Source organism: Solea senegalensis, linkage group LG18 (genome assembly GCF_019176455.1).
Source record: "Solea senegalensis isolate Sse05_10M linkage group LG18, IFAPA_SoseM_1, whole genome shotgun sequence".
Taxonomy (NCBI): Eukaryota; Metazoa; Chordata; class Actinopteri; order Pleuronectiformes; family Soleidae; genus Solea; species Solea senegalensis.
In genome coordinates, this window is record NC_058041.1 from 9871223 (window position 1) to 9895659 (window position 24437).

At 40.2% G+C, this 24437-nt stretch overlaps 2 protein-coding genes across 6 annotated transcripts in view; one reads left to right on the top strand and one right to left on the bottom strand.

Moving 5' to 3' along the window:
- Window positions 1–1246: 1246 nt before the first annotated feature.
- On the top strand, window positions 1247–18730 carry LOC122759599 (cytohesin-1-like). 3 transcript variants are annotated; one of them, XM_044014534.1, is made up of 12 exons: window positions 1247–1443; window positions 10079–10161; window positions 12508–12572; window positions 13089–13155; window positions 13266–13384; window positions 14282–14475; window positions 14907–15055; window positions 15230–15341; window positions 15907–15983; window positions 16103–16174; window positions 17678–17832; window positions 17952–18730. In XM_044014534.1, the coding sequence occupies exons 1-12, from the start codon at window positions 1365–1367 to the stop codon at window positions 18028–18030; spliced, it is 1251 nt and encodes a 416-aa protein (XP_043870469.1). In that variant the 5' UTR covers window positions 1247–1364; the 3' UTR covers window positions 18031–18730. The 3 variants fall into 3 exon arrangements, with proteins under 3 accessions (XP_043870469.1, XP_043870470.1, XP_043870471.1); XM_044014535.1 differs by lacking the exon at window positions 1247–1443 and adding an exon at window positions 5455–5599; XM_044014536.1 differs by lacking the exon at window positions 1247–1443 and adding an exon at window positions 7054–7160 and having other exon boundaries at window positions 15230–15342; window positions 15905–15983.
- A 459-nt stretch (window positions 18731–19189) lies between these two features.
- LOC122759597 (CDP-diacylglycerol--glycerol-3-phosphate 3-phosphatidyltransferase, mitochondrial) overlaps window positions 19190–24437 on the bottom strand; it is a 36726-nt gene continuing 31478 nt past the window's right edge. For all 3 annotated transcript variants that reach the window (XM_044014532.1, XM_044014531.1, XM_044014533.1), the window contains 3 exons: window positions 24215–24363; window positions 23960–24090; window positions 19190–19900 (listed from right to left, as the gene is read on the bottom strand). In XM_044014532.1, coding sequence (XP_043870467.1) covers window positions 23971–24090; window positions 24215–24363 — 269 coding nt within the window. In that variant the 3' untranslated portion in view covers window positions 19190–19900; window positions 23960–23970. The remainder of the gene's footprint in view (window positions 19901–23959; window positions 24091–24214; window positions 24364–24437) is intronic.

A 24437-nucleotide genomic window follows, 5' to 3' on the forward strand; every position in this document is an offset into this window, starting at 1 on the left:
GTATAAATAAGAAAAATAGTGTGGCGTACTGGGAAAGAGAATGAATGATGCCGCTGAGCTCAATGAGGGATTGAATGAGCTCAAACCAGCTGACACTGTCACCCTCCACGTAGTTTAGACAGCATGTGACACTGGAATCACATTCAATAATCATAACACAATGGATAAATACACACATAAAACAACTTATAACTTATTTAAAATGGAAACACAACATAATATACAAGTTAAATATTCACACAGATTATTATTTTCTAATGCTCATTTTCTTTGAAATAGTTTTTAATTGTCTCTACTTTGAAATAAAGCACATGATCGTGACAATACAAACTATCTGCGTTTCTCTTTGTTTATCTTCTCAGCTCTGACTAAATTAAACTGGACTCTGTTGTGAGTGCGTGCGTGTGTGTGTGGGTGTGAAGCAGGAGGATATGAGGTTGTGTGCATGTGTGTGCACATTTTGTCATCACTTCCCAGAATACTTTAACAACTGTTCTAAATGACACAGCCATAGGTAGGTGTGTGTGTGTGTGTGCGTGTGTGTGTGTTCCGGGTATTACTCATGTTGTGGGGACTGAAATCTGTTTACAGAGTCACATTATGGGGACAAAAAGAAAGTCCCCATTACACAAATGATTATAATTTTTAGGTGAAGACATGCGTTGAGGGTCAGTTTCGGGTCAGGGTTAGGATTAGTCCAGTAGTAGTTACGGTGGAAATCGGACTCTGTATGTATGTGTGTGTACGTTTTTATTTATATCTTTGTGAGGTCCACAAACTGTGAAATCCTATCTCTGTGGGGACATTTTTTCTGAGCCCCACACAAGTGTTTTTTTCAGGGTTAAGACCTGGTTTTAGGATAAGGGTTAATGTTAGGCACATAGTTGTAAAGGTTAAGGTTAGGGCTAGGGAATGCATAATATCAATGGTGTGTCCTCACTAAGATATAAAAAAACAAGTTTGTGTGTGTGAGACTTCTTTCATCTGTGTACGTAATTGCATTTTTTTTTTTAAAATTGAATCAATCCCATAAAATCCGGCTATGTGCATCATAAAGCCACAACAGGTTGTTGTGCGTACACAAGTGGAACATGTGAGGTGTGAGAGGCTGCATCCAGAAGTGAGGTCAAGAGTATGAACATGAGGGAGGAGGGAGGAGATAGAGAAAGAGAGAGAGAGAGAGAGAGTAAGAGCGTGGATTGTATTTCTCTGAGAGTCTGTCAGAGTCTGGTGGTAGTCAGAGGAGAAGACACTGAACCTCATTCAACGAGCTTTTAAGTCTGACACTGACCAGAGGAGTGGTGAAGGAGAGAGATGCTCAAAGGTTACAAGCCTGGAAACTGGTGACTCCACACGGTGCTGTGATGGGGACTGTGAGTGAGCTGTGTGCCTCCAGTTTCCAGGCGTTTCTCTGCCCTTCAGTTCGGCCTCCTGCAGCCACAGGTGAGTGCACGTTCACATCAAAATGTGTCCCAGCTTAAGGGCAACGACAACCATCCAACAACCATTTTGAGGACTCTCAGTCATGTTTTTACTTCACTGATTTGTAGAGAAAACTGTATGAAAGTTTAAAGACCAATTTGTCAGAAACAATCACAGACATTGTATTTACATTATACTTAAATTTTAAAAAAAGATTCACTTTTGCAATCTTGTGCTGTTTGAGGTGATATTTTTGACCTAAAAACTTGTGGATTTCAGTATAGGCACCTGGCAGCTGACTAACAATGAAAGGTGAACATCAGAGATAAAAATGAGAGTGGAGAAAGCTTTTGAAAGAGAATCAACCTGGACTCAAGAGTTTGTTTTTGAAATCACTGTTTTATAACGCAGCTCTTGTTGCTTTTGTGTGACTCTTGATTGCCTATAAATGACAGACAAACACAGCGAGACATGTACAGCAAGACTGGCACAAAGCGATGCCAGTGCTCAGTTGCCGTGGTGATCTGTAGACACAGTGCTCTGTGTGTGTGTGTGTAAAGTGTGCATGCACCATGCTGTGTTTTTGACATTTCTGTGGTCATGTACACATATATGAGTCAGGCAAACTGTGCATGCGTGTGTGTATTTCTGTGTATTTCTGTGTGTTTGTGGGAGATGGTGGGCTTGATTTGAAAACATGACGCACACTCATCGTCCTCTGGTCCAGGAACCTCCTCTCCAGTGGGAAGCTGCAGAGACGTAATCTCCATCACTGCCCACTGTTCCCCCTCTGCACAGGTTATTTCAGATAGTGTACTTCATACTGTGCTCATTCAAAAACCACTCTGACACTCTGAGAGCAGCGCACTACGACACTCTCAAGACTTTTATCTCTGTTGTTGTTGACTTCCCCTTCTTTTTTTTCCTCCTATGTCATTTCCTCAGCTTTATCCTTTTTTTTAAACACCCTATGCCTCAAGGCCTCTGTAGCAGTGTGATGTGCTTTCACAGACAAGCCCTTTAAGTACAGAGTATATGTTGCGACGATACAATAGCTCTCTTTGAGAATGATTAACAGCTTTACATTCACCATTTATCTGCCAAAAGCGTGAAGTCACTGGTTCGCGCTCTTGTTGATTTGTGCAGATATTTCAGGGTTTCAGACATGCAGCGTCTGCCTCCACAGTGTCTACACAGTGAAGATGAATGAGAGTTTATTACAACAGTGAAAAATAACCTCTTTTTTATGATTAATTGCTTCTCCTACCAAAGGAATCATGTTCACAGGGTGAATATTAGAAAGACAAAGGCTGGTGGAGTTTTGATATTGCAGCAGCTCTTCCTCGCTCCTGCCTGAACACATCCTGTTTTTTGGTGTGTCCAAACTGAATAAAGCACTGATTCAAGAGCACAGCTGCAATCCTTTGGCCTTCTTTTTCCTCCACCCTTCCCTACATCCTCTCCTCTCCCTTCCAGTATCAGACCTGCTTCCTCAAGTCTTCACGCCCATTAAGAAAAACAAGTCTCCCATGTTCAGACGACATTATTTCCATGTCAGTTCATTTTTACGTCTCGTTATGTCGTGTGTGTCCTCTCATTGCAGGAATGGAGAGAAACTAATGTTGTTGCAGAGACTTTCATCATTTCAACAGGGTGGAGTGCTAAAACCTGAGAAATGTGCACATAATACTCAGGCCAAAACACATTAAAACTGATTTTATGGACAGATAATCTCCCTCCACACACACAAACACACTCTGATTTACCATGCAAATGATGTCTCTTAATCTTGCCATACGCTACAACTAAGAGCAAAGACATCATTATGAGAGAAAACAATGAAATAGAGGACAAAAATGAATCACAAATTTCTACAAGCACATGTAGATTTTCACATTATTTGAGCAAAAGAATTAAAAAAAAATTCCATAGTGCCTGGTTAATTTAGAGCACAAAACATTTTTATGGACGATGAAGTGATGATAAAGTTAAAAAATGAGCTCCACCTATAGATCAGCTACAACCCACACTGACAGTAAACTGCCCCACCCACCCATGACAAATATGACACAATATTCATCATGATGTAGGAGTCATCGTCCGTTCTTCTGTCAGATCGTTTCGTTCTCTAATATTTTTAGACTTATTTTATATATAGACTGTATATTTAAGATATATAACCATGGGTGACCGGTGTGTGAGGGTCACTTCAACATCAGCTTGAACTCATTGAAGAAGCTCATGGGTTCATTCATTTGCTTTGTGTCATTGTCCTGTTACAAAATTCCATCTTCTTTTCTCTTTCTCTTTGCAGGACATTTGCATTCTTTTATTTCCTCACACACAGCCACAAGATTTCTGAATATTTCCAGCTCTATTGTTAAAGGGATATTTGAGTTTTTAAGTGTAATTGTATGAGAAAATTTACACATTATCATCTCTGATTTTGTTGTGCTCTCAAGCTCAATACCGCTTTCACAAACAGGCCTACAACTTACACACATGGACAACATTGTTGGTCCCCTTCTGTTATGGAAAGAAAAACCTAGAAAGGTCACTGCAATAACTGAAACTAAATAAAGTAATAATACACTACATACAAATGTACTGAAAATTAACTAATGAAAATCAGACATTGCTTTTTAATTGTGTTTCAACAGAATCATTAAAAAAATGTATGGTTACGTCAGCTGGGATTTGCACCAGCGCCTCATGTGGAGGATGAAGTGGTAGCAGATGAGTGAGTGAGTGAGGGAATACTTTTGTCAGTTTCAAGTTATTTCACAAGCGTAAGTGAAGTTTGTGAGCTGCTCAAGCTCACGCACCAAAGTCCATAGAGAAAATCTGTGTTTTACCTTGAAGGAACACAATGGTCTACTACTGCTGCCACTATTGGTTAGTTCCTGTCTTAGGTGAATCCAGACAAAGGATTTCAAAGACTGAAGATAAAACATTGATGGAAGTCGTTGTGAATCAACAATTCCTCTGTGCCTTGATACAAAATTACTTATTTCCCTATTGACATTGGTTCAAGGATTGTGTGGTTTACAAACTTTCAGTTTCCAGTGGGGAAAAGTTTGTCTATCTGTGAGAAAAGGCGGCAGACAAATTCTTAAGATTTCATAGACTGAGGCAGACATTTTACTTTATCAAGTGAGCCTTTTTTGTGAGATGCCTGGGATCTGATTTCCTTGTGTCCGTGTTGGCAGCTGTGGCAGACATTTGGAAGAGCAGGGGCGAAAATAAAAAGGGCTCCTACTGTGCACCGGTGGGGCAGGCAACACTAGTACGCTTAAGGCAGACATAGTAATAGTAATACCATACAGTATTGTTTCCTCACTGGGAAGGACATAAAAGGGCACTAAATGAGTTTTGAATCAAAAAGGCACCTGCACACAATCAAGAGTTTATCCCATAAGGACCCCCACTGAACATCACATTTCCTACAATTGTACACAGGTATGCACTGACATCCTTTACTGCACTACGTCACTTTCTTTCACAAAGATAGGCATTTATTTCTATTTTCTATTTCTATTTCTATGCAACACTGAGTATTATGTCCTCCAGAGGACACCCTTTGGGACACTGTCATGTAGGCAACTTCATAACAGCACCCTTTTTGATTGATAGGACACCCAAAGGAAACAAAGTTGCAAGGGCATCTTATAGGGCAGTGCATCACTTTTCTCTACTAGAAAGGCACTCTCCTTTAGAAACAATCACATTTTTGCAAGCACAATTTTGCACTTTTTTGGAGGCCAGTGTTGATAATGTGCCAACACCTGAACACATCTAAACACACTTCACAAAACCTGAACTGTCCCATTTACAGCTGTCTACCTGTGTGTCCATGTAGTTTTCTGCAGGAGATGTGTGTAGTGTATTTATTTCCAACTTCAACTTCAAATTCCATAGACTCTTACAAAAGCTAACAAACCATATCCATCTGTCTTTGTAAGCCGCCCTCTGATTGGCTGCTGCTGCTGAGGCCACGCCCATGCTATCCGGCTCCAGCACCGGCTGTCTCTGAACACTTGTCATTAAGCTCCAGTGTTACAGTGAATGAGAGACGGAGCACACACACACACACTCAAAGTTTACTTAAAGTTTTTAAATAACGCTCCGCTCTAAACAAACAGCGCGGACATGGTTTTGAAGTCGGAAGACGGCGTTGGTAAGTTGTTGTTTGACTCGTTGTGTTTAGCGCTGCACTTACATGTACCAGGGCTAAGTTAAGAGGCTAACCAGCTAACTTTAACGCTAGCTAACACAAACAAACAAACACGGAGGGTAATAGCAGCTGCATCGCGGTAGGTTTGAATTTAATGATCTAAACAAGTCCTCATCTGACTCATTTGGTAATACTCTTCATTCATTGGCACAAGGGACCCTTTATTATTAATCTGGGATCGGGCCAGACCTCGGGTAGACCGTGCTTACTAAACAGTGCTGCACAATTCACGTGTTTAAAAATACAATCAATGCGCCATTTAATGATAGGAACAGAAAGACTTACCCTCAAAAATCAATGTACTGCTCAATTTCTCTGATTATGCTCTGCTTTCCAACCTTTGTCAAGATGGCATAAAACATGATATTAAGTCAGCTTCCTCACAGCTGCATTCGTGTTTCCTCTAACCGTTTCAACCACTTTTACAGGATGTGATTTTTACACTGTCTGGACTAACACTAGTTCAGATAATCTTTCCTCATCTTCCCTGAATGAGTGCTACATAATTATAATATAAACATAATCATAATGCTGGTAGGTTGTTTTTGTCCATATATTGTAACGCCATGATGTTGAACTTTTCTGTGTTGGTGCACATTATGTTCACTGGTGGATTTGTCTCTGGTGCTCAGGCCTTGAGGCTGTGTGATTGTGATCGGTCACCAGGGAGTTTACCATAACCACGGGGTTATTTGACTCTGTGGAGCTTGTCATCTTGCAGACCAGGGAACATTGAAACACACAATTATAGCCTTGTGAATGCTGAAGTGGACAATTATTGCCTTGTGAAGGTTGCCAGGCACATAAAGTCTAACTCTTAATATTTCGGAAGTGCAGCTCATTTTCTTGCCACAGCCCCACAGCTTTGCCTTGGTTTGTCCATCAGCTCTCATTCTGTCGTTGGTGTGTTTGTTCATTTATACAAGCAAACACATGTGACAAAGAAGAGAAGCCGACAGTTGATTTCCGTCTGCCAGACTACAGCGCTATTGATTTCATAGTCATTTGTTGCATTTAGGCATGCATACAACCCTCCCCTCCCTCTCTGTCCCACGCAAAGTGATGTCCATTTGGGGGAGCCTGTGTGATGCACCACTCAAAGAAGGGAGGAGTCATGATGGACAGAGAGTGGGTAGGGGGTGAAAGAGAAGAGTTAGAGAGTTTTCTCCTTCACACATACACCCTCATCCTCATTTAACTGGAGGCCTACTCCCCTCATCTCCTCTTTGTTGGAGGAGTGCCTGAGGATTAACGGCAGGCATGCGTAGGACTGGAGGACCACAGGGTTGGGAATGGGCTTGGAACAGATCAAGCAGTACTGGATTATTACTGTGCTGATGGAGCTTTTGGCTGTTTCACACTGGAATAAGTGATCAAACTTAGTATCCTGGACTCCGGAAAGCCGGAGTGAGAATCAAGGCTCGACCTCTAAAACTAATTGCGTGTTGCCGGCTGCCCTGGGAGACTGGTGGTGGAGCCATCCAGCCATCCGACGCTTTCTCTGGTATGATCCTCAGGATTGTGACACAAATGTGTAGGTGTTGAGTGCGTCATCATTACTTCTGCATCAGAGCAATTTTGCAGACATTCTCTGAATGAGTGTGTGTGATTTGTCATGCTTTCCTCCAAAATTATTAGAGCTGGAAACTAAGGCACTATAGGCATTAAGAAACTGCTGGGATTGTTGTGGTTAAGCTGTTTAGCGGATGTGATGGTGTTTTAAGTTAAATAATACCGAAACTACAAATAAAAGTCTGTTGGTTGTCCTGAACAGTTGTCACTTGCAGCACCACTATGACAAGGTGTCCCATTACCGACAAACACAAACACACACTTGCCGACTTCAAGAGTATGCAGAGCAGCTGGTTGAGGAGCCTGTGGACACGTTTTTTGTTTTTAATTCTCTTTTTACGTCAATGTGTGTTTTTGTGTTTGCTTACTTAAGATAAATCATATGACAGTTTGTCATTTATCCACCTGCTGTTATTCTTTGTCAGTAAAATGCTACATGGAGGACGTGTGTGTAAATGCTATTTTCACTGCCCAACTGCTCACAATTGTGTGTTATTCTTGTCCTCAGGTTTATTATAGTAGCTAGTGTGGCCTACTTAATGCTTTCTCTCTGTGTATGATGAGCAGGTGTGTCTGTCTGACTCTCTGTGTGTTTGGAGTATGTTAAGTACTCCAAACTCCAAGGCCGCAGCACCTGCCATGCCACACTAGACGTTTCTGGAATTACTTCTACTTAAAAGGAGAGTCGTCAAGAATGAATATTGATAGAGATTTAACTTGGAAATGGGCACATACCAGTATGATAAACATATTAATGTTTTCTTGATTTATTAATTCAATAGTTGACCAGAATGAAGGGGAAATTCCAGAGCCCACATTTGTCGCTTGAATTTAATTTAGTTTTGTCTGAAAAATTACCTCAAACCAAGGGTAATTCAGTTTCCTTTCACAGAAGACAGGAACTAAAACTAGTGTTTTGGTTTGGAACAATAATTGACATGATTGTTAATCCTCAAAAGAGTTGGAAATTTTTTTTACCAACTAGTTTCGACTCTGGTCAGTTATGTTTCTGTCTTTGTGGTTCTGCATATATTTAATCTGCAATGTTGTGATAACCAAATGCTTAATAATAATTGTGATTAAGTTGTAAATTAATTTTGTGGTTGACTTAGCAAAGTGAAATGAGCAGTTCACTAGAGTACATCCTCAGCGTGACTCCTTTAATGAGGCTGACAAACAGCAGCAGCACAGCTTGATTTGTCCTCTGTGGCTCCTTGTTACTCTGCATAAATTGTGTCCTTTGTCAACATTTGTCTCTGGTTAGAGCATTTTATATGTCTCAGAAAGACGCCACAGCAAAACACTTTATCATTAGGCACCCAGTGGAGTGGAGTAGGAGGCACAGTGGAAATCACAGAGGTGATATATGGAAAAATGATTAGACATTGAAGCATGAATGAATGATAAAGTTTAGTATAAACATTATTCGTGGTGGTTTCCATTTCTTATCATTCGCCTCCATTTTCCCTGTTTCCCGTCGTCATGTTTTCACAAGAAAAACCACACGTCAGTTACTAATAAATGAACATTTCCCTACTCTTGTTATCATACCTCTGCATGGTTTTATGTGTGTCTGTGTTAGGGAACACAAACGTTTGTTCTATCACAGGACACACTTTGTCGTTTACAGTTTAGGGTGTGTTCCATCGTTAACACTAGTCACTTGTTTCATTTGGTTACTAAAACCAATGGAAACCAACTGTTACTAACAGATGTCATGATTAGGCAATGCATGGATTAGTCAGTGGATTACAAAATAATACAAGAATAATGAATTATCCTGTGAGTGCATGTCACTTCGTGCCCCTGGTAACCAAGGGGGAAAATTCAAATGGCTGCCATTTGCTCAATTCACCTTTTTTGATAAAAAACAACTTTATTGTACTCCACTGGCCCCTGCCAAGGGCAGGCGTTGTTAGATTTTACATGAACTCACTGGATAATTCATTATTCTTGTATTATTTTTTAATGAGATGTAAAATATTAGATGTTCCCACCTTTCTTTTTGACATTTGGTTTAGAAGTAATGGCCATTTTTTACATTTTATTTTATAGACTGAGCTTTTATAAAAGTATTCTGAGAAATTGAGTATTTAAGTAAACATCACTGGATGCAGGCAGCCCTACAGTAAACACTTTGGCTGAAAGATATTTAAAAACATAATTCTAGAAACGGATACAACATTCTTTAAACACAGCTTTTTTTCAGCAGCTATATTTCTGTCATTTAAGAAAACTTTCTCTCTCCAATTCATTTTGAAGTTGGATTCCAAAAATCTGCTTCATCATGTTGCATCTTTGCAACAAGCTTTTTAAATAATTTCACCGCTTAAATAATGAGCTGTCTAAGTACAAAGTAACACTCGGGGTTTACTCTGACACGTTTACCCTGTTTGAAACATTTTCTCCCATTATTCTCTGAACTCAGGCTTCCTGTGTCTTACACCTACATGTTTTCTGTCATAGTTGTAAAGTCTTAAAATGGCTGCTTATTTTCTTACCTGCTACTACACTCTGACAAATATGAGTAGTTATTGTTCTATAATCAAAGTGACTAAAATATAAAAAAAAGCCTTGTTACTGTTTCCTTGACCGCTAGTGATTATGTTTCAGCTTGTGTCTTTCTGTACTTAAAGTAGGTTGATTTCATCCTCTCATTTGAGGTTTGGATGCCATCGGGGTTGATGGATCAAAGATTGTGTTGCCATAGTGACCTAGAGCAGTGGGACGACTTTTTCCTCAGGGCGTGTGTGTGTGTGTGTGTGTGTGTGTGTGTTTTAACGGTGTGCTGAAGACAATAGTTGATGTTTATATGCGAGTATCACATGTTCTCCTCACTCGTCTCCTCAGTGCCCGATGACCTCAGTCCAGAGGAGAGACAGGAGCTGGAGAGCATCCGCCGCAGAAAACAAGAGCTCCTGCAGGACATACAAGTAAGAAGAACCCTCTGGTGCTGCTTTTGCTCTCTAACACTACACATGTCCTTCCTGAGCCCATGATCACCATCTGTATCAGGGCTAAGGATGGAGAAGATGAATGGCTTTTTGTTGAATCTTGTCAGAACCACAGCCATCCTTTTAATAATCTAAGCAAATATATATATACAATATACAGTACTGTGAAGAAGTCTCCTCTCAACCAGCGTTGTTGTTTTTGTGTCTTATGTCTGTGACTGAAAGTTGGTCTTGTGTATTAGCAAACTGTCAATGAGTTTGCTATGTACGTGTATATGTACATGTATGTGGTGCTCAAGCATAAACCTAATAGACCTTTTTCTCTGCATGTTTGTCAACATGAAATAGAGGGTCTTTTGCACAGCACTGTACAAGTTAAAAAAGGTAATAAAAGATAAAGGCACACATCTATTCAGCACAACATAGTGTACTGTAGACATGTTGTCTCTCATGTGTTTTCAATGAAGACTTTTACATGGTGATGGCTGTAGGAAAAAAACGGTTAAACTGTCTGGTGCTGCATGTTTTCATGGACTGCTATCGTCTGCCTGAGGGCGGAAGTTCAGAAAGATGATGGGAGGGTGGGGTGAGTTCTTCTGAGATGGTCGAGGTTCTCTGCAGACAGTGAGAAATGAAATTGTCTTCCAGGGCAGGTGGATGTATGTTGATTTATTATTATTTTATGTAATAATGAAAATTGAACTTCAGATATTGACCATTCAGTCTTTTTTGTGTGGAGTAACCGTTTCATCTTTTATTTGTACAACAAACTTGAGCTGAATTCATCTGGAGTTCAGCTTCTTGGCCTTCAGTCTATTTCTGTTTTCTGTCCTCAGTGATTACTGCTGGGACAAAATGCTTTTCCAACAGGGCAGCGATGCCAGGCAGGGAGTTTGTTTGTTTCTGTCCCTGTTGTGAACCCTGCGGTTATCCCTGTGGACTGTTGCAAGTACAAATTAACAATACAGTTTTTATCAAAGGTTTTTCTGATGTTAATACAAAGTTTTAGCTATTAGTTTTCACTGGACAACATGCATCTGTTTCAGTGGCACATATTTATTAAAGTGTGAGTCTTAAAACATCAGTTATTTCAGATGGAGACACTGCAAGAAAAACAAATTCATACAATGAACTAATGTTTTTCCATTTTCTTCCTCGAATTGTTCAGGTCATTATTTTTTTCTTCTCTTGTCTCTGGGGATAATTTTGTCCCTGCATGTCTAGACTAGTGTTCATAGGAAGGCTTTGTGTGTGTACTTTTTCAACTTTTTCTGACCTTTTTTTGGCATAAACACTGAATTTGTCAGGACAAGTAGTCCCCATGGAGACCAAAACCTGGTACCAATGAGGAGGAACCTCATTTCTGATTTCTGTGGAAGTGATTCACTTTAGGGCTAGGATGTGATTTACTTTCAGGGCAACAACATAATAAGTAGATTGGTGGAGTATATCACTAAGGTTGACTCTAGTTCAATGTTACTCTCCCTTAAGCCTCGCCCTGTGTCTTGCCCTGGGGGCAAATGGGAAATGCGCTATGAATTATTTCAGTTGTGAAACCAAGATGCATTTTGTTTATACAGGGGTGTTACCATGGAAGCACACATGGAGGAATCCATACTCAAACAACTGTGGTTATTTATTTTAGGAACCGTGTCATATAGCATGGTTCCTACTGCCTGTATATGATAATGAAGCTAATCTGAGACTGTGGCCATGTCTGTTTCTCTTTTATTATCTCACTTCATTATCTTTTCGGTTCAGTGTTTCTCTCCTCTGATCTTGCCTCCCCTAAAACCTCTGCCTCTGATCAGCCCTGCTAAGCCAGTCAAAGTCTTTGATCCTGCGCATGCCTGTCTCCAGTGTGACACTCAAACAGACCGGGCAGGGCGTAGGGGAGGCCAGTAAATCTAGGTCAGCACAGGGGAGCTGAAAGGGGGAGAGGGGGGAGAGGAGTGTAGGGGAAGGGTGGGTCAGCTTTGACCCCAGAACAGGTGCTACAGCTCCTAGAGAGGATTTTGTGCAGAGAGCGGCCGTTCCACATAACTCCTGCTGAGCAAGAAAGAGTTGGGCTGAGAGAGAGTGAATCATGTCTGCACTACTGGGTTTTATTGGGTCATCTCATCTGTCTGGATATGTTGGTCAGTGAGATATAGCTGGAACAGACAGCCACGTTTGATGGTTTCTGCTGATGCTAAGATCTCAAGAGTTAAAGGGTCAGACGTCACATGTATTAAAGTTTTTTTGTTACAGTTTCCATCATCTTTTTACGATTCCCCCCTCACCTTCTTTTCCCTTCTCTCTCTCTCTCACGCTGTCTGCTCTCAGAGACTGAAGGATGAGATAGCCGAGGTGACCAATGAGATTGAAAATCTGGGCCAGACTGAAGAGAGGTAAAGTGTCTCTCAACAACCGTATCTGTGCGTGTATGTGTAGGCGGCTGCAGTCCACTCAGCCTTTGTTTTACTGTGAGTGCATTGGTAATGAAAGCCGGGAAAATGACAGGAAAAATCCGCCTGAGGCTCAGAATGCCCTGAGCCAGTTTAATGCCTTGTGGGATTTAGGGCTGCAATCTAAAATTGACAGTATTTGCGGTATCCATTAATCTGTAGATTATTTGTCTAATAGATGGGGGAAAAAACTTACTGTGGTAAAATCTTAAAATATTGCTTATTTTTGTGTGATCTGTGTTCAAGACACAAAGATACTTGGAAGACGTTAAATATGAATACCCACACTCAAAGTTATTAGTCTTTAATTCTATGTAGCAGAAAAGTAAGTAAAGAAAATGATATTTTTGGGGATTTTCTTTCTTGCCAGCCAGCTAGTCATTTCAGTGTCTATGAAATTGTTGTCATTATAATGTTACAAAGTCATGTTCATTTTAACAGTTTTCATTTTCCTTTTAGGAAAAGCATGCAGAGGAGTAAACAGATGGCCATGGGCCGAAAAAAGTTCAACATGGACCCAAAGAAGGTGAGCGTGAATCGATGTTGCAGGAAAAGTAGTGCTGAAGCTAGTCAGTAATTCCATTTATGACTTTGTGTTGTGTGTTTTTTGTTTGTTTGTTTTTTTTTTTTTTCCAGGGGATCCGTTTTTTGGTGGACAGCTCTCTGCTGAAAAACACCAGAGATGACATCGCCCAGTTTCTCTACAAGGGGGAGGGGCTTAATAAGACAGCTATTGGGGACTACCTGGGGGAGAGGTGAGTGATGATCTTTCAAAGTAATGGACCTTTTTCAGTTCAGCCATTATTTACTTTTATCAACAATTAATTTAATGTACCAACTTTTTGATAATATTTTGACAATTTAAATTGCATTGTCTCAAGTATGATTATTTTCTGGGTTTTTTTTCGCCTCTATGAAAACAAAGTGTTCTTATTAAGTACAGTAAAGTCACCTCAGTGTGTGTTTATTTATTTTTGACACAAGAAGTCATTGTTTTTGCTGGCTGTGCCGGGAGTCTTCGTTTTAGTAAACTGGATATCTTTGGTTTGCAGAAAAAATAAGTCAACTATTTTGATGATTTATTAATTTGAGTTTTTTTTTTTTAATTTAAAAACTTTAATTTAAAACAAGCATAGATTTTTCGGCTTCATAAATGTGAATATTTCTTGGTTTCTTTGCTCCATATAACAAATAAATCATTACAACGGAATAATTTTGTTTTGGGACTAATGGGCTAATCAGTTAATTGAGAAAATGACGATTACGAACAAACAACTGATCCACTAATTGAGGAAATAATTGATAGATACATCAATTAGTTTAATTAAAAAAAGTATGTTCTTTCAGAAATAATAATAAATGAGAAAAATGAATTTTTCAATCACACTTGTTTAATTAACTGTTGCAGAACTGTAGTTTGGACGTGTAAGAGGGGAAAACTATAATTTCTGTATATCCTGTGTATATATATATATGAACATGTTGTGTATTAGCAGTTTTTAAAGAGCATCCAATAATCCGTTTTTTATCTGATTCATATATCTTCTCCAGCTGTGTTCATATTTTGATCTTGTTCTTGTTCTGGTTACTCCCCCCTCTCCCTCTCCCTCCCTGTGTGCATGTGGGTGTGTGTTTTTTCTTGTTCTGTGCAGAGATGACTTCAACATTGAGGTTCTGCATGCCTTCCTGGATTTACACGAGTTCTCAGACCTGAACCTGGTTCAGGCTCTCAGGCAGTTCCTGTGGAGCTTCAGGCTGCCCGGTGAAGCTCAGAAGATCGATCGCATGATGGAGGCGTTCGCCCAGAGATACTGTCACTGTAACCCTGGCGTGTTTCAGAGCACAGGTAGAGGAGTGTGTGCTTGGTAGACGTGACGTGGGAGAAAAAAAAACCCAAAACATCTGCATAGTCACAATTTAACTCATATCCTTTACCCAATGTGGATTCTAGTCACACACAATGTCGGAAAATCAGTAAAACACATTGAAGGCGGTTTAATTCCAATAGTTTATTGGAAATTTACTACTATTATTACAACTACCACCAATATTTTAATTGCGAGTTATTTGTATTGTTGAACCAGACACTTAAAATTAAAGCAAGAATGAAATGGAGATTATGAATATAAAAGATAAGGATAGAGGTGAGATATCCTGAATTAATTAAATCTACTGAGAAGCTCTATTCATTTATTAAGGGCAATAAATAATGAGTAGGAGAAAGTTTGAACATGTTTTACTGGTCAAGTGTCCAAAAAACTACACATTTTTTCCCAGATACTTGTTACGTGTTATCGTTTGCGGTGATCATGCTGAACACCAGTCTACACAACCCCAACGTTAAGGACAAGCCCTCTGTTCAGAGATTCACAGCAATGAACAGAGGTATCAATGATGGAGGAGACCTGCCCGAGGAGCTGCTCAGGGTGAGACATCTGTAATCGGTTTACCATGCAAATAAAATGGAGTGGCAGCATGTTTTTATGGACTCTTTTTCTTTGCCTGAAAACATCCTGTCTATAACAATTGTTTGTTTACCTCAATACATCAAATATTTTTTTAGGAATATTGTTAAGTATTGTTGTGATCTCTCTCTGTAGAACCTGTACGACAGCATCAAGAATGAACCCTTTAAGATCCCAGAGGACGACGGGAATGACCTCACGCACACTTTCTTCAACCCTGACCGAGAAGGATGGCTTCTGAAACTCGGTTTGTGCATCCATGTTGCATTTGGACTGTAATTCATTCAGATAGACTGCCGCCTGCTGGATTGACTTTGAAAAGTTGTCTGAAACTAAATTAAAAGTAAAAATACATATGTTGATTTTGTTTTTGTTTGTTTGTGTTCCATGGGTTTTTAAACTCCAGGAGGTATGTACTCTTTAACTCCCCAGCTTGATTGCATTGCTTGATTTCTGAGCTGCACCCCCCCTCCCCCCTGTTTTTACTTCCACTGTCTGCGCATTCTCCTTTACATCCAAGCTTTAGTCCGATTAAAGACACATCATTCACTGTTATTCTGATTTCACATTGTGCTCAATGTGAAAAACTCCAGTTGTTTCACATCTGCTTCTAACTCGGACTCCTTGATCTGGCCACTGACCCATGTTTTTAACCTCAGCTTTCACAGTCAATAGGCTCCGTTTTAACTTGCTTATTAGTGTCATCAGTGTGCTTCACAGTGTTGCTGTTGTCATATAAAGCCCAGTTTGCTGCTCCAACTCAAGCTTTCCATCTTTCTGACAGTAGTAGCTCACCTGTGGTTTCCCCTCAGGTGGACGGGTTAAGAGCTGGAAGAGACGCTGGTTCATTCTCACTGATAACTGTCTCTATTACTTTGAATACACCACTGTAAGTAGTTCCTGACTTGACTACATGCCAGTGTTGGGACATTACCACTGTATCTTCACAAGTTATACTTTGATCTTTCACGAGATAATTAATTTTCCTTTACTTGCCTTGTTTGCAAGGATAAAGAACCCAGAGGGATTATTCCGTTGGAAAATTTGAGCATACGAGAAGTTGATGACTCCAAGAAACCGGTAAAGACTTTCTTCTCCTTTCTCTTTATGCCACACGTTGTCATGTAATTGTTCTGCTGTTTCTTTCTCCACATGAAGTAAAAATGTTATCATCTTTAAAATGGTTTGTGTGGAGAAAAATATTATGTATGATAAACACTCTTAGTGGCCTTTCATGAAGGTGAATAATAATAATAAAGAGACATTGATTCATTTTCTTCCACTTCATTATATTATAATAGCATATTTATACAACACAAGTCACATAACATTTATCAGAGAATTGAGAAAAAAAACATAAGCACCAATAAAACATCAAAAACAAAAATAAAGTTAGGTTTTGTAAGGGCCCTTATTGTAATAATAATAATACAGCATTTAACAGTTATTAGTCACAACACTTACTAAATAATAAAAAACACAGCAAGCCTCTGGGCAATTAATGTAATTGATAATGCAATATCAATAAAAGTGTTTTTTAAAGTACCCACATTACACGGCACATTTCAACACTAGTCACTTGAATCAACAGTTTGATGCCAATAAAAACAATCCTAACATATGTGCCTATGTAATAAAAAAAAAAAAAGTGTTTTTTGGAACTGTAAAAATCCACAAAAACAAGTCTTAAAAGTGAGTTTTCAAAAGTACGGATTCGTCCCTCATCTCTCTCTTTCAATTAAACCCTAAATGCATCCTCACATACTCCAGAACACTCGGCTGTGGGCCGATTCATCTGTTCTGCAGTGACAGTTGAGGAGTAGGAGAAGCTTTCAGAAATTGCTCTGAAACCTTTGGGGTGGTGGTAGGTTATACAAGTGGGTGAGCTGTGATCGTGGGTTGCTGGTGATTTAACTCACAGGGATGGTTGCATATTTCTGCAGAGTTCTGTCTTCCGATGATGCTGATTCTCACTGCTCCATGCACCCATTCAGGGAGCTAACTCCAACGCTGTTCTGCCGCCCTTGGTTCAGCTGCGGCATGTCCGCCTGCCTCTGTCGCAGGTTCAAGGTGTTTGATTCTGCGTCGGAGCACCTTTTTCAAACTCTGACACGCAACACTCTTTCGTTTTTCGGTGTTCAGTATGCGCCTCACGCTGTCGTGCACCTGGCGTCTCTTTAGCTCAACATTTCACTGTGAGCTCACAGTCATCACCGTGTCCGTCTGCTCCTGTCCCCGCTCGACCGCAGTCATGGTCTTCAACCGACGTCCACTACTCTTATTATCATGTACTGTAGCATCTATATTACAAGTAAAAAAAAGAAGTAAAATAGCTCTACTTTGTTTCTCGTTGATGTCCATGAGGGTTTATTAAATAACTCAAACATTTCTGTTTTTCAAAATGACAATAAAAAGAGTTAAACATCTTGATGAGTCACTAAAATGGCTCAAAGTTTTTCTCTGATTGTATGTTTCTTTTTTTTCTCTTTTATATTTATTCTCTACAACTAAAAGATGCCCAATTTGTGTTTTTGCACCTGTCGAACCAAACCTGACAAGTGGAGTTTGTGCCTCTCTCACCAGAACTGCTTTGAGCTCTTCATCCCCAACCACAAAGATCAGGTGATCAAGGCCTGTAAGACGGAGGCAGACGGCCGCGTCGTCGAGGGAAACCACACTTTTTACAGAATCTCAGCCCCGACCACAGAGGAGAAGGACGAGTGGATCAACAGCATCAAGTGGGTCACATTTGAAATGAGTGTAATGATGATGATGATGATGATGATGATGATGATGATGATGATGATTGTTTCCATGGAAGCCTTGTGTCTAACTCTCCTTCATTTTGCCCCTGCAGAGCTGCCATCAGCAAAGACCCGTTCTATGAAATGCTGGCAGCTCGGAAGAAGAAGGTGTCGTCTCTGAAGGGACTTTAGAGCAGCCGAGAATCAAACGGAGAAACAATAAGCACAGGTTTGACTTCAAAATGGAGGAAACTGGACCTGAAAGTCCTGCTGCAGAGACACTGCTACGACGGCCCTCTCTTCACAGGTTTGAACTTATGAAGGTTTCATTTGAGATGAAATGTTTCAGTGACTGATATTTAAAAAAAACATTTCCTTTTGAAAACAAACTCCTTCTGTACTGTAACCCCCGCTGCAACCTCTTCAAATCGGCTGAACTTTGTCTCATTCACATCAAAACAACTTCATACAATCACTCAGACACTTCACTGGAGGAAAAACATTGGGGAGTAAGTGTGACGTGTGTTTGTCAGAACTAACGTTGAATGATAAGTTATGGCGTTTAAAATGCTGGACATTTCTAAAAGTATACAGTAACTACAGTACGTTTACAATCATTTGAGGCCTTTTCTCAGCCGTGGATGAAACCTGGTCCAGACTACACTTTACTGAAGTTTGGTGGTGATGTTTGGAGGAACATCTTTGTTTTGTTTTTTTATATCTATATATATATATATATATATATATATATAAGTTTTACTCCTGTTGTCCTTCGGTCAAAGCACTGTTCATGGAGATGAAGGCAATGCATAGATAGCAAAACATATTTATCCACCCAGATTTCTTGTAATTTATTTTGTTTTTGTTGTATTAAATCTTTGCAAACCAGTGATTTGGCATTTTCTTTGTCTTCTTTTTGTCCAAATAAGGCCTGAAAAATACACTACATGTTTAGTGTTATTTTTATTAAGTGTCTAAGTTTAATATGAAACTCTTTTTTTTAAGCTTCAAAAACTCCTTGTATCTGAAATTAACCAAGTATTTTGTTGGTTGACAATTAAATGCTATTCAAAACTGACGACTGTCAGTTATCTTAGTGCTCACAGTTGGTAAATGGCTTGGAAATAATACAAAACTCCTTATATGGTCATCCTGTGTGTGTGTGTGTGTTCATCGTGTTCTAATGTGTTATTGAGTCAAAGTTAAAATTAAAAAACAACAACAAACGAGTTGCGATAATTGTGCAGAAGTCACAAATCTTTTTTTATTCACAAAAATTAGGCAAGCAGTCTTTCAGCTGTGATGTATTTCCAAATTTCACAAATTCAATATGATTTCGAAAGGTTTTTTTGTACTTTTTGCTCACGTGTTTCATGGTTGGTGAAAATGGAAAAAAAAAAATCGCCTATAGGTTAGGCTGAAAGAAAGAATATAAGACACTCTATGATGCACATTCTGAAAGCCTCTGTGTACACGTTTTAACATAGTAATGGAAACAAAATGCTTTAACTTTAAACCTTAAGTCAAAACTCAGTTTTCGACGACGGGAAGTTCTTTCTAAAAATGTTTCCAGGACGATCACCAAATCAAAGAGTCGCACATTGAGAGTCATTTATAAACTCATGACATCATCCTTTTATTTACAATGATAATGACACAGAGACACTGTACAGTTATGTTTGATGACTGCAGGGCTGTAAACACACTCCCATGAACTCTTAAAAACTATTATTAAGGCTCTCTGGGGAATTGTAATGCTTCACCACACCCATCTGTTCACCTGCGTGGCATTCAGGTACACTCACCGATGAAGGCTGTTGCTTTGTCACACGTGCAACACGTACGTGCGTGTAGAGACGAACGTGAAGGAGAACAATATTTTTTTTGTTTTTGTTTTTTTCTTAACCAGAAATGCACCAGTTTGAAGATATGAAATGTGTATGTATATATAAACAATCTAAATGCAGGGTGTGTGGAGGGTTCTGCTCCCGTGACCCACAGCATTGGTTCTGGAGCAGACCAAACTCCATCCAGACCTTCAGTCTCCGACGCCGTTCACTTCCTGCAAAACACAACACAGCATAAGATGCAATGTTCTTGAGTCTTTTATCGATGGTACTACTGTTGTGGTTCATCATTCTCATGGAGGATGTGAGGCGAGTCTGAGGATCTCTGTGATCGTCTTTCAAAAACGTCAGGACCTTTATAAGCGGCTGCAACTAATAACTATGTCTTGATTTAACAGTTTTATCTACAAAATGCTAAAAGAAACCCTAAAAATATTAAAGCAAAGGATTTATATGAACAAAAGATATTTGGTTTGTGTATCATCATGGAGTAAATAAAATCCTCAATAAAACCACTAAAATACAGCCGCATCATCTGGACCTTAGGTTTATTCTTCATTTGTTCAGTGGAAAAATAGGTGAAACAGCCCTTTAAGTTAATTACAAAATGGATTAAATGGTGTGTGACTCCATCACAGTTTTCCCACAACCTCACACTTTCTAAATGAATCAACTCAAACTTGAAGCTCAATGTATAAAATACAAATAACAGTGGCAGATTGTAATCCCACCACTAGAGGGCAGACCGGTCCCTCACAACCACAGGAGCTAAGTTGAACCAGGATTCCTGGTGATGATTCTTCAATGACACCAACAAGACTACACAACTCTGCTGTGAGACGCTTCTGGCGAGACTCCACATTGTGTCACAAGCTTCTAACAATAGAAGACTGTTTGTCCTTTGAACCAGCAAAGCTATTGTGTGTGTTTAGTTTTTTCCTGTGACGGGAATACCAAAAAAAAAAGGTGTGGGAGAGATAAGCGGTAAAAGTGCACACACACGTCACTGTCAGTTCTGTGCAGCGTTTGAAATGGACGCACACACTGAAGACTGAATTATACTTGTCTACAGTCCCCTGATTGTATGAATTGCTGTGTCTCGAGCAGCTCTGTGGAGGCCGTCGTTTTCAGTTCTGATGCACTGATGCACAGGCTGCATACAGTACTGTAGGTCCAGTCCATTCAAATGGCGGCCCGTGGGCCACATGCGGCCCATAACTCACTTCATAGTGGCCCAGCCTGTGGTTTCACCAGAAATAACTGAAGAAGAATAAAGAGAGACTCACTTTTCACAGTCCCTTAAGATTCCTCCATCAATACAGTTCCTACAGTGGTCTGACAGGTTTGATAGCAGTGTTAGTTCTTTTGTATTCTGTTAAACGCACTTTGAGATGTTTTTGGGTCGTATAAGACATCATTTTGTCTAATATTTTTGATTTTTTAATGCACTTTATGCACCTGAGATGATTTAAAATAGTTACAGCTAGTATTGTGCACCTTTTTACGCACTTTGAGATGTGCAAAGGATTTTTTTTAGTTTCCTAATGCACTTTTTGATGTTGATGTTTTAAATGTGTCCTCACCCTCTTTATTCCGGAACTGTGTTTAAAACTTCAGCACGTTGTCTTGACTATATGCAAACATTAGTGTGACTGAGTAGTTGCACAGGTGTACCTAATAAAGTGAAAGTTTTAAATGACATTACAAGGCACAGACAGAAGACTCTGTGAAGACACTGCTCTGCAACAAAAGTAATTGTGTTGATTTAATGAAGAAACGTGTCGTTCAGTACACAGCGTTTGCCAGATAAACTTTTTTTTACAGCTTCGGGCAGTGGAGCTCCGTGGCGTTGGCTGCAAAGACGGCGCACGTTAGCGGTGAATGGCTTTATTGGTGGTCTAGGAATTTAAAAATACTGAACATTTGCAGCCTCATCCTTCAAACATCTACAGGAGCAAACTTTTACTGAGTTCTCCTCCGTGCTGTGGCTGGACCAAAGTTCAAAGAGGGAAAACAAACAGGGTTCCAGACTGAATTTTCACATTGTTTGACATTTACATTGTTTGATTTTTAGACAAAATGAAGAACATTCCTGGAAGTTGTAGAAATGTAAGAGACTTTAACATCTACTACTACTTTAAATGTTATTTTGAATAGTTAAGAAATATAGGTTTGAACATTAAATCAATGTTTCTTTTTATGCAGGTGCTGTTTAAAAAGAATCTTAAGCAAAAGGCTGGAAAAAGTTTCATTTGGTCTCCTGTGACTCATCTTTGGGTCTTAACCCAGACTCTGGGAATGACTGATAAAAACGGATCCATTCATTTAAAACGACAATGTTCCGTTTCATTTTGAGATGCGTTTATGTGACAAAGTTTGTCTGAGTGCACTTTCTCATGTGTCGTCTGAAGTTACAAGCTGTCCATATCAGTATCAGAAACACAGAGTTTGTAACTGGAGTTCACAGACTGTGTATCGTCTGTCCCTCTCTCTCTCTCTCTCTCCCTCTCTCTCTCTCTCTCTCTCTCTCTCAGCTGTTGTTGACTTAATACTAAACACAGACTGTCAGCACGGGATCACACCGCGCTCATTTGCATCATTTCCCAATCAACGTTTTCCACTGACGGAGTCATTGCCACGCGAGGTATTTTCACTGGTGCTGTGTGCGTATTTGTGACAGACAAGCCCTGAAATATGATCTATTAATGGCCGTTTCCTTTTGGCAACAGATAACTCACTTTTCCAGGTAGTGATAAGACACCACCCATTTACCGTCACTATCCAGCCTGTGACATTTCCTGTTCTAAGGAACAGCTGAGTGCACCCCCTCCCCTCCCCTCCCTCAGTGTGAAGCTGAAATCTCCACAGTTTTTGTCCTTGTCTCACAAAATGACCCGAGTGACTTGTTGTTGTTGTTGTTGTTGTTCACACGTGACACTTTGTCAAACACTCGTCCTCGGGGCTCGTGAACCCACGTGAGTTCACCTCGCCCTGTCCTGACAGGACTCAGGGCAAACACAGACCACAACTGACAGATCATCGCTCCCGACGCTGCTGCGCTGACTCACCCCCTCGACAGGAGTGAATCAGCCGACTCGCTGTCCCCACTCTCACCGTGGTGAGCGGGGCTGCTGGGAAGACGGGGACGGGACCTGTGATTTGGGACTCACCACAATGACTGCAGACATTTTTAAGAAGCCACAGCCTGTTTTAGTGTGTGTGTGTGTGTGTGTTTTCCTGGCTGTATTTTGTCTGCTGAGCCAAATAAATAAATAAAGAAAGAAAGAAAGAAAACAAAGCAGAATTGACTTGAACTCAGACTTATCGCAGCTTGTGTCTTGTTTAGATTTTCACAATTGTTTGTTAGTTGCCGTGTGTGTTATTCATCTCTGCTTATATGTGCTCCATTACACATTGTTATCATTGTGCGGAGAAGGTCACGCATGGCTGGACTACTTTTCACTCAGTCAATGGATTGTTTGTCAAAATCCTTGAGTGACATCTTGTACCGACCTCATGAATCTGTCATGAGCGACAAAGTAATAAGCGTCTTATTAATGTTTGACCTGTTGCGTTGTGTACATTAAAGTGCAGTCGATCACAGTGAAAAGCAGTGGGGGTGCTGCTGTATGTTATTACGACTGTGACTTTTACTCGATCATCCAAGCCTGTGGGTTTTCTTGTAAAGTCAGCCTCAGACTGTGTGGTCATTCAATATTTTGAAAATGGTATCATCTCTGAATCACTCGCAGCCCTGTGATGTTGTCGGGGGAGGGATATTTATTTGGTTTTCTCCCGAGTTACTGTAAGAAAGTTGTACGAAATCCTCCAATTTATCAGATGAGGCAGCAGCAGCAGCTCACGTGACTCTGCACACTAAACCCGCTGCTTTTCTCAGTTGGACTTTGGTGTAGGACAGTGAGTGGTTTATAAACACAGACAGGAAAGGCGATATAAAAAGGTGAGATAAAGCAGTATAAGCAGACGCGTCAGTGATGTTATGTGGTGACAATGGGAGACACGGACAAACTACTGGGAAAACAGAGCGCCTGAAAAGCAGGATGTGGAAGTATTTCCGCTTTTATAACATAGACGACAAAGTAGCGAACAAATCTGTGAGCTCTACCTACCAGCTTGCGCGGAACTTATGATAAGGAAAAGTTTTCATAGGAAAGAAAAAAATCTGGTTTTGGAATTTAAGTAAACAATAGTTACCAAACAAAATCCACAGATTTGAGTTGTTTTATGTGAGGCGAGTGTGCACATGTTTGTACCTGATCGTGTCTCAGAAGAAATTCTTGATGAGGGGCGTGACCAGTTTCACCCACAGTTTGACGTAGCGGTCTGGCCGCTCAAACGTTGAGGTGGACACCTCAGTGGAGCGCTGGTACAACATCTCCTGCTCCTGTGTGAGAGAGAGTTTCAAACACAGGTGTGTATTCAGTAAAGAGTTACTCATTCACTCATCATCATTTCTCAATGTGGTTGAAAATGTAAAAAAAGAAAAGAAAAGTGGGAAAAAAACCAACCTCCTGCAGCTGGCTCTGCAGCTCCTCATTCTCTGTTACTATGGCAATTTGGGCCTCTAGGTCACGGTGAACTGAGCGGTAACCAAAATTAGGGGAGCCAATTAGAGTGAGGCAAGGCCGGTCCTGCCCCTGGAGGTAATACCACAGACCTGCAGGAGAGGAAAGCCAGTGAGGAGGTAATTCTTCAGAGAGCTGCTTTCAGCAGGGTTTTCTGTCGGCCCAA

Excerpts from the sequence above, each read along its gene's own strand:
- LOC122759599 (XM_044014534.1), top strand. The coding sequence starts at position 1,365 with ATGGGGACTGTGAGTGAGCTGTGTGCCTCCAGTTTCCAGGCGTTTCTC. Across the intron at positions 15,056-15,229 it reads TGCCCGAGGAGCTGCTCAGG|AACCTGTACGACAGCATCAA; the intron begins GTGAGACATCTG and ends CTCTCTCTGTAG. Across the intron at positions 17,833-17,951 it reads GAGTGGATCAACAGCATCAA|AGCTGCCATCAGCAAAGACC; the intron begins GTGGGTCACATT and ends TTGCCCCTGCAG.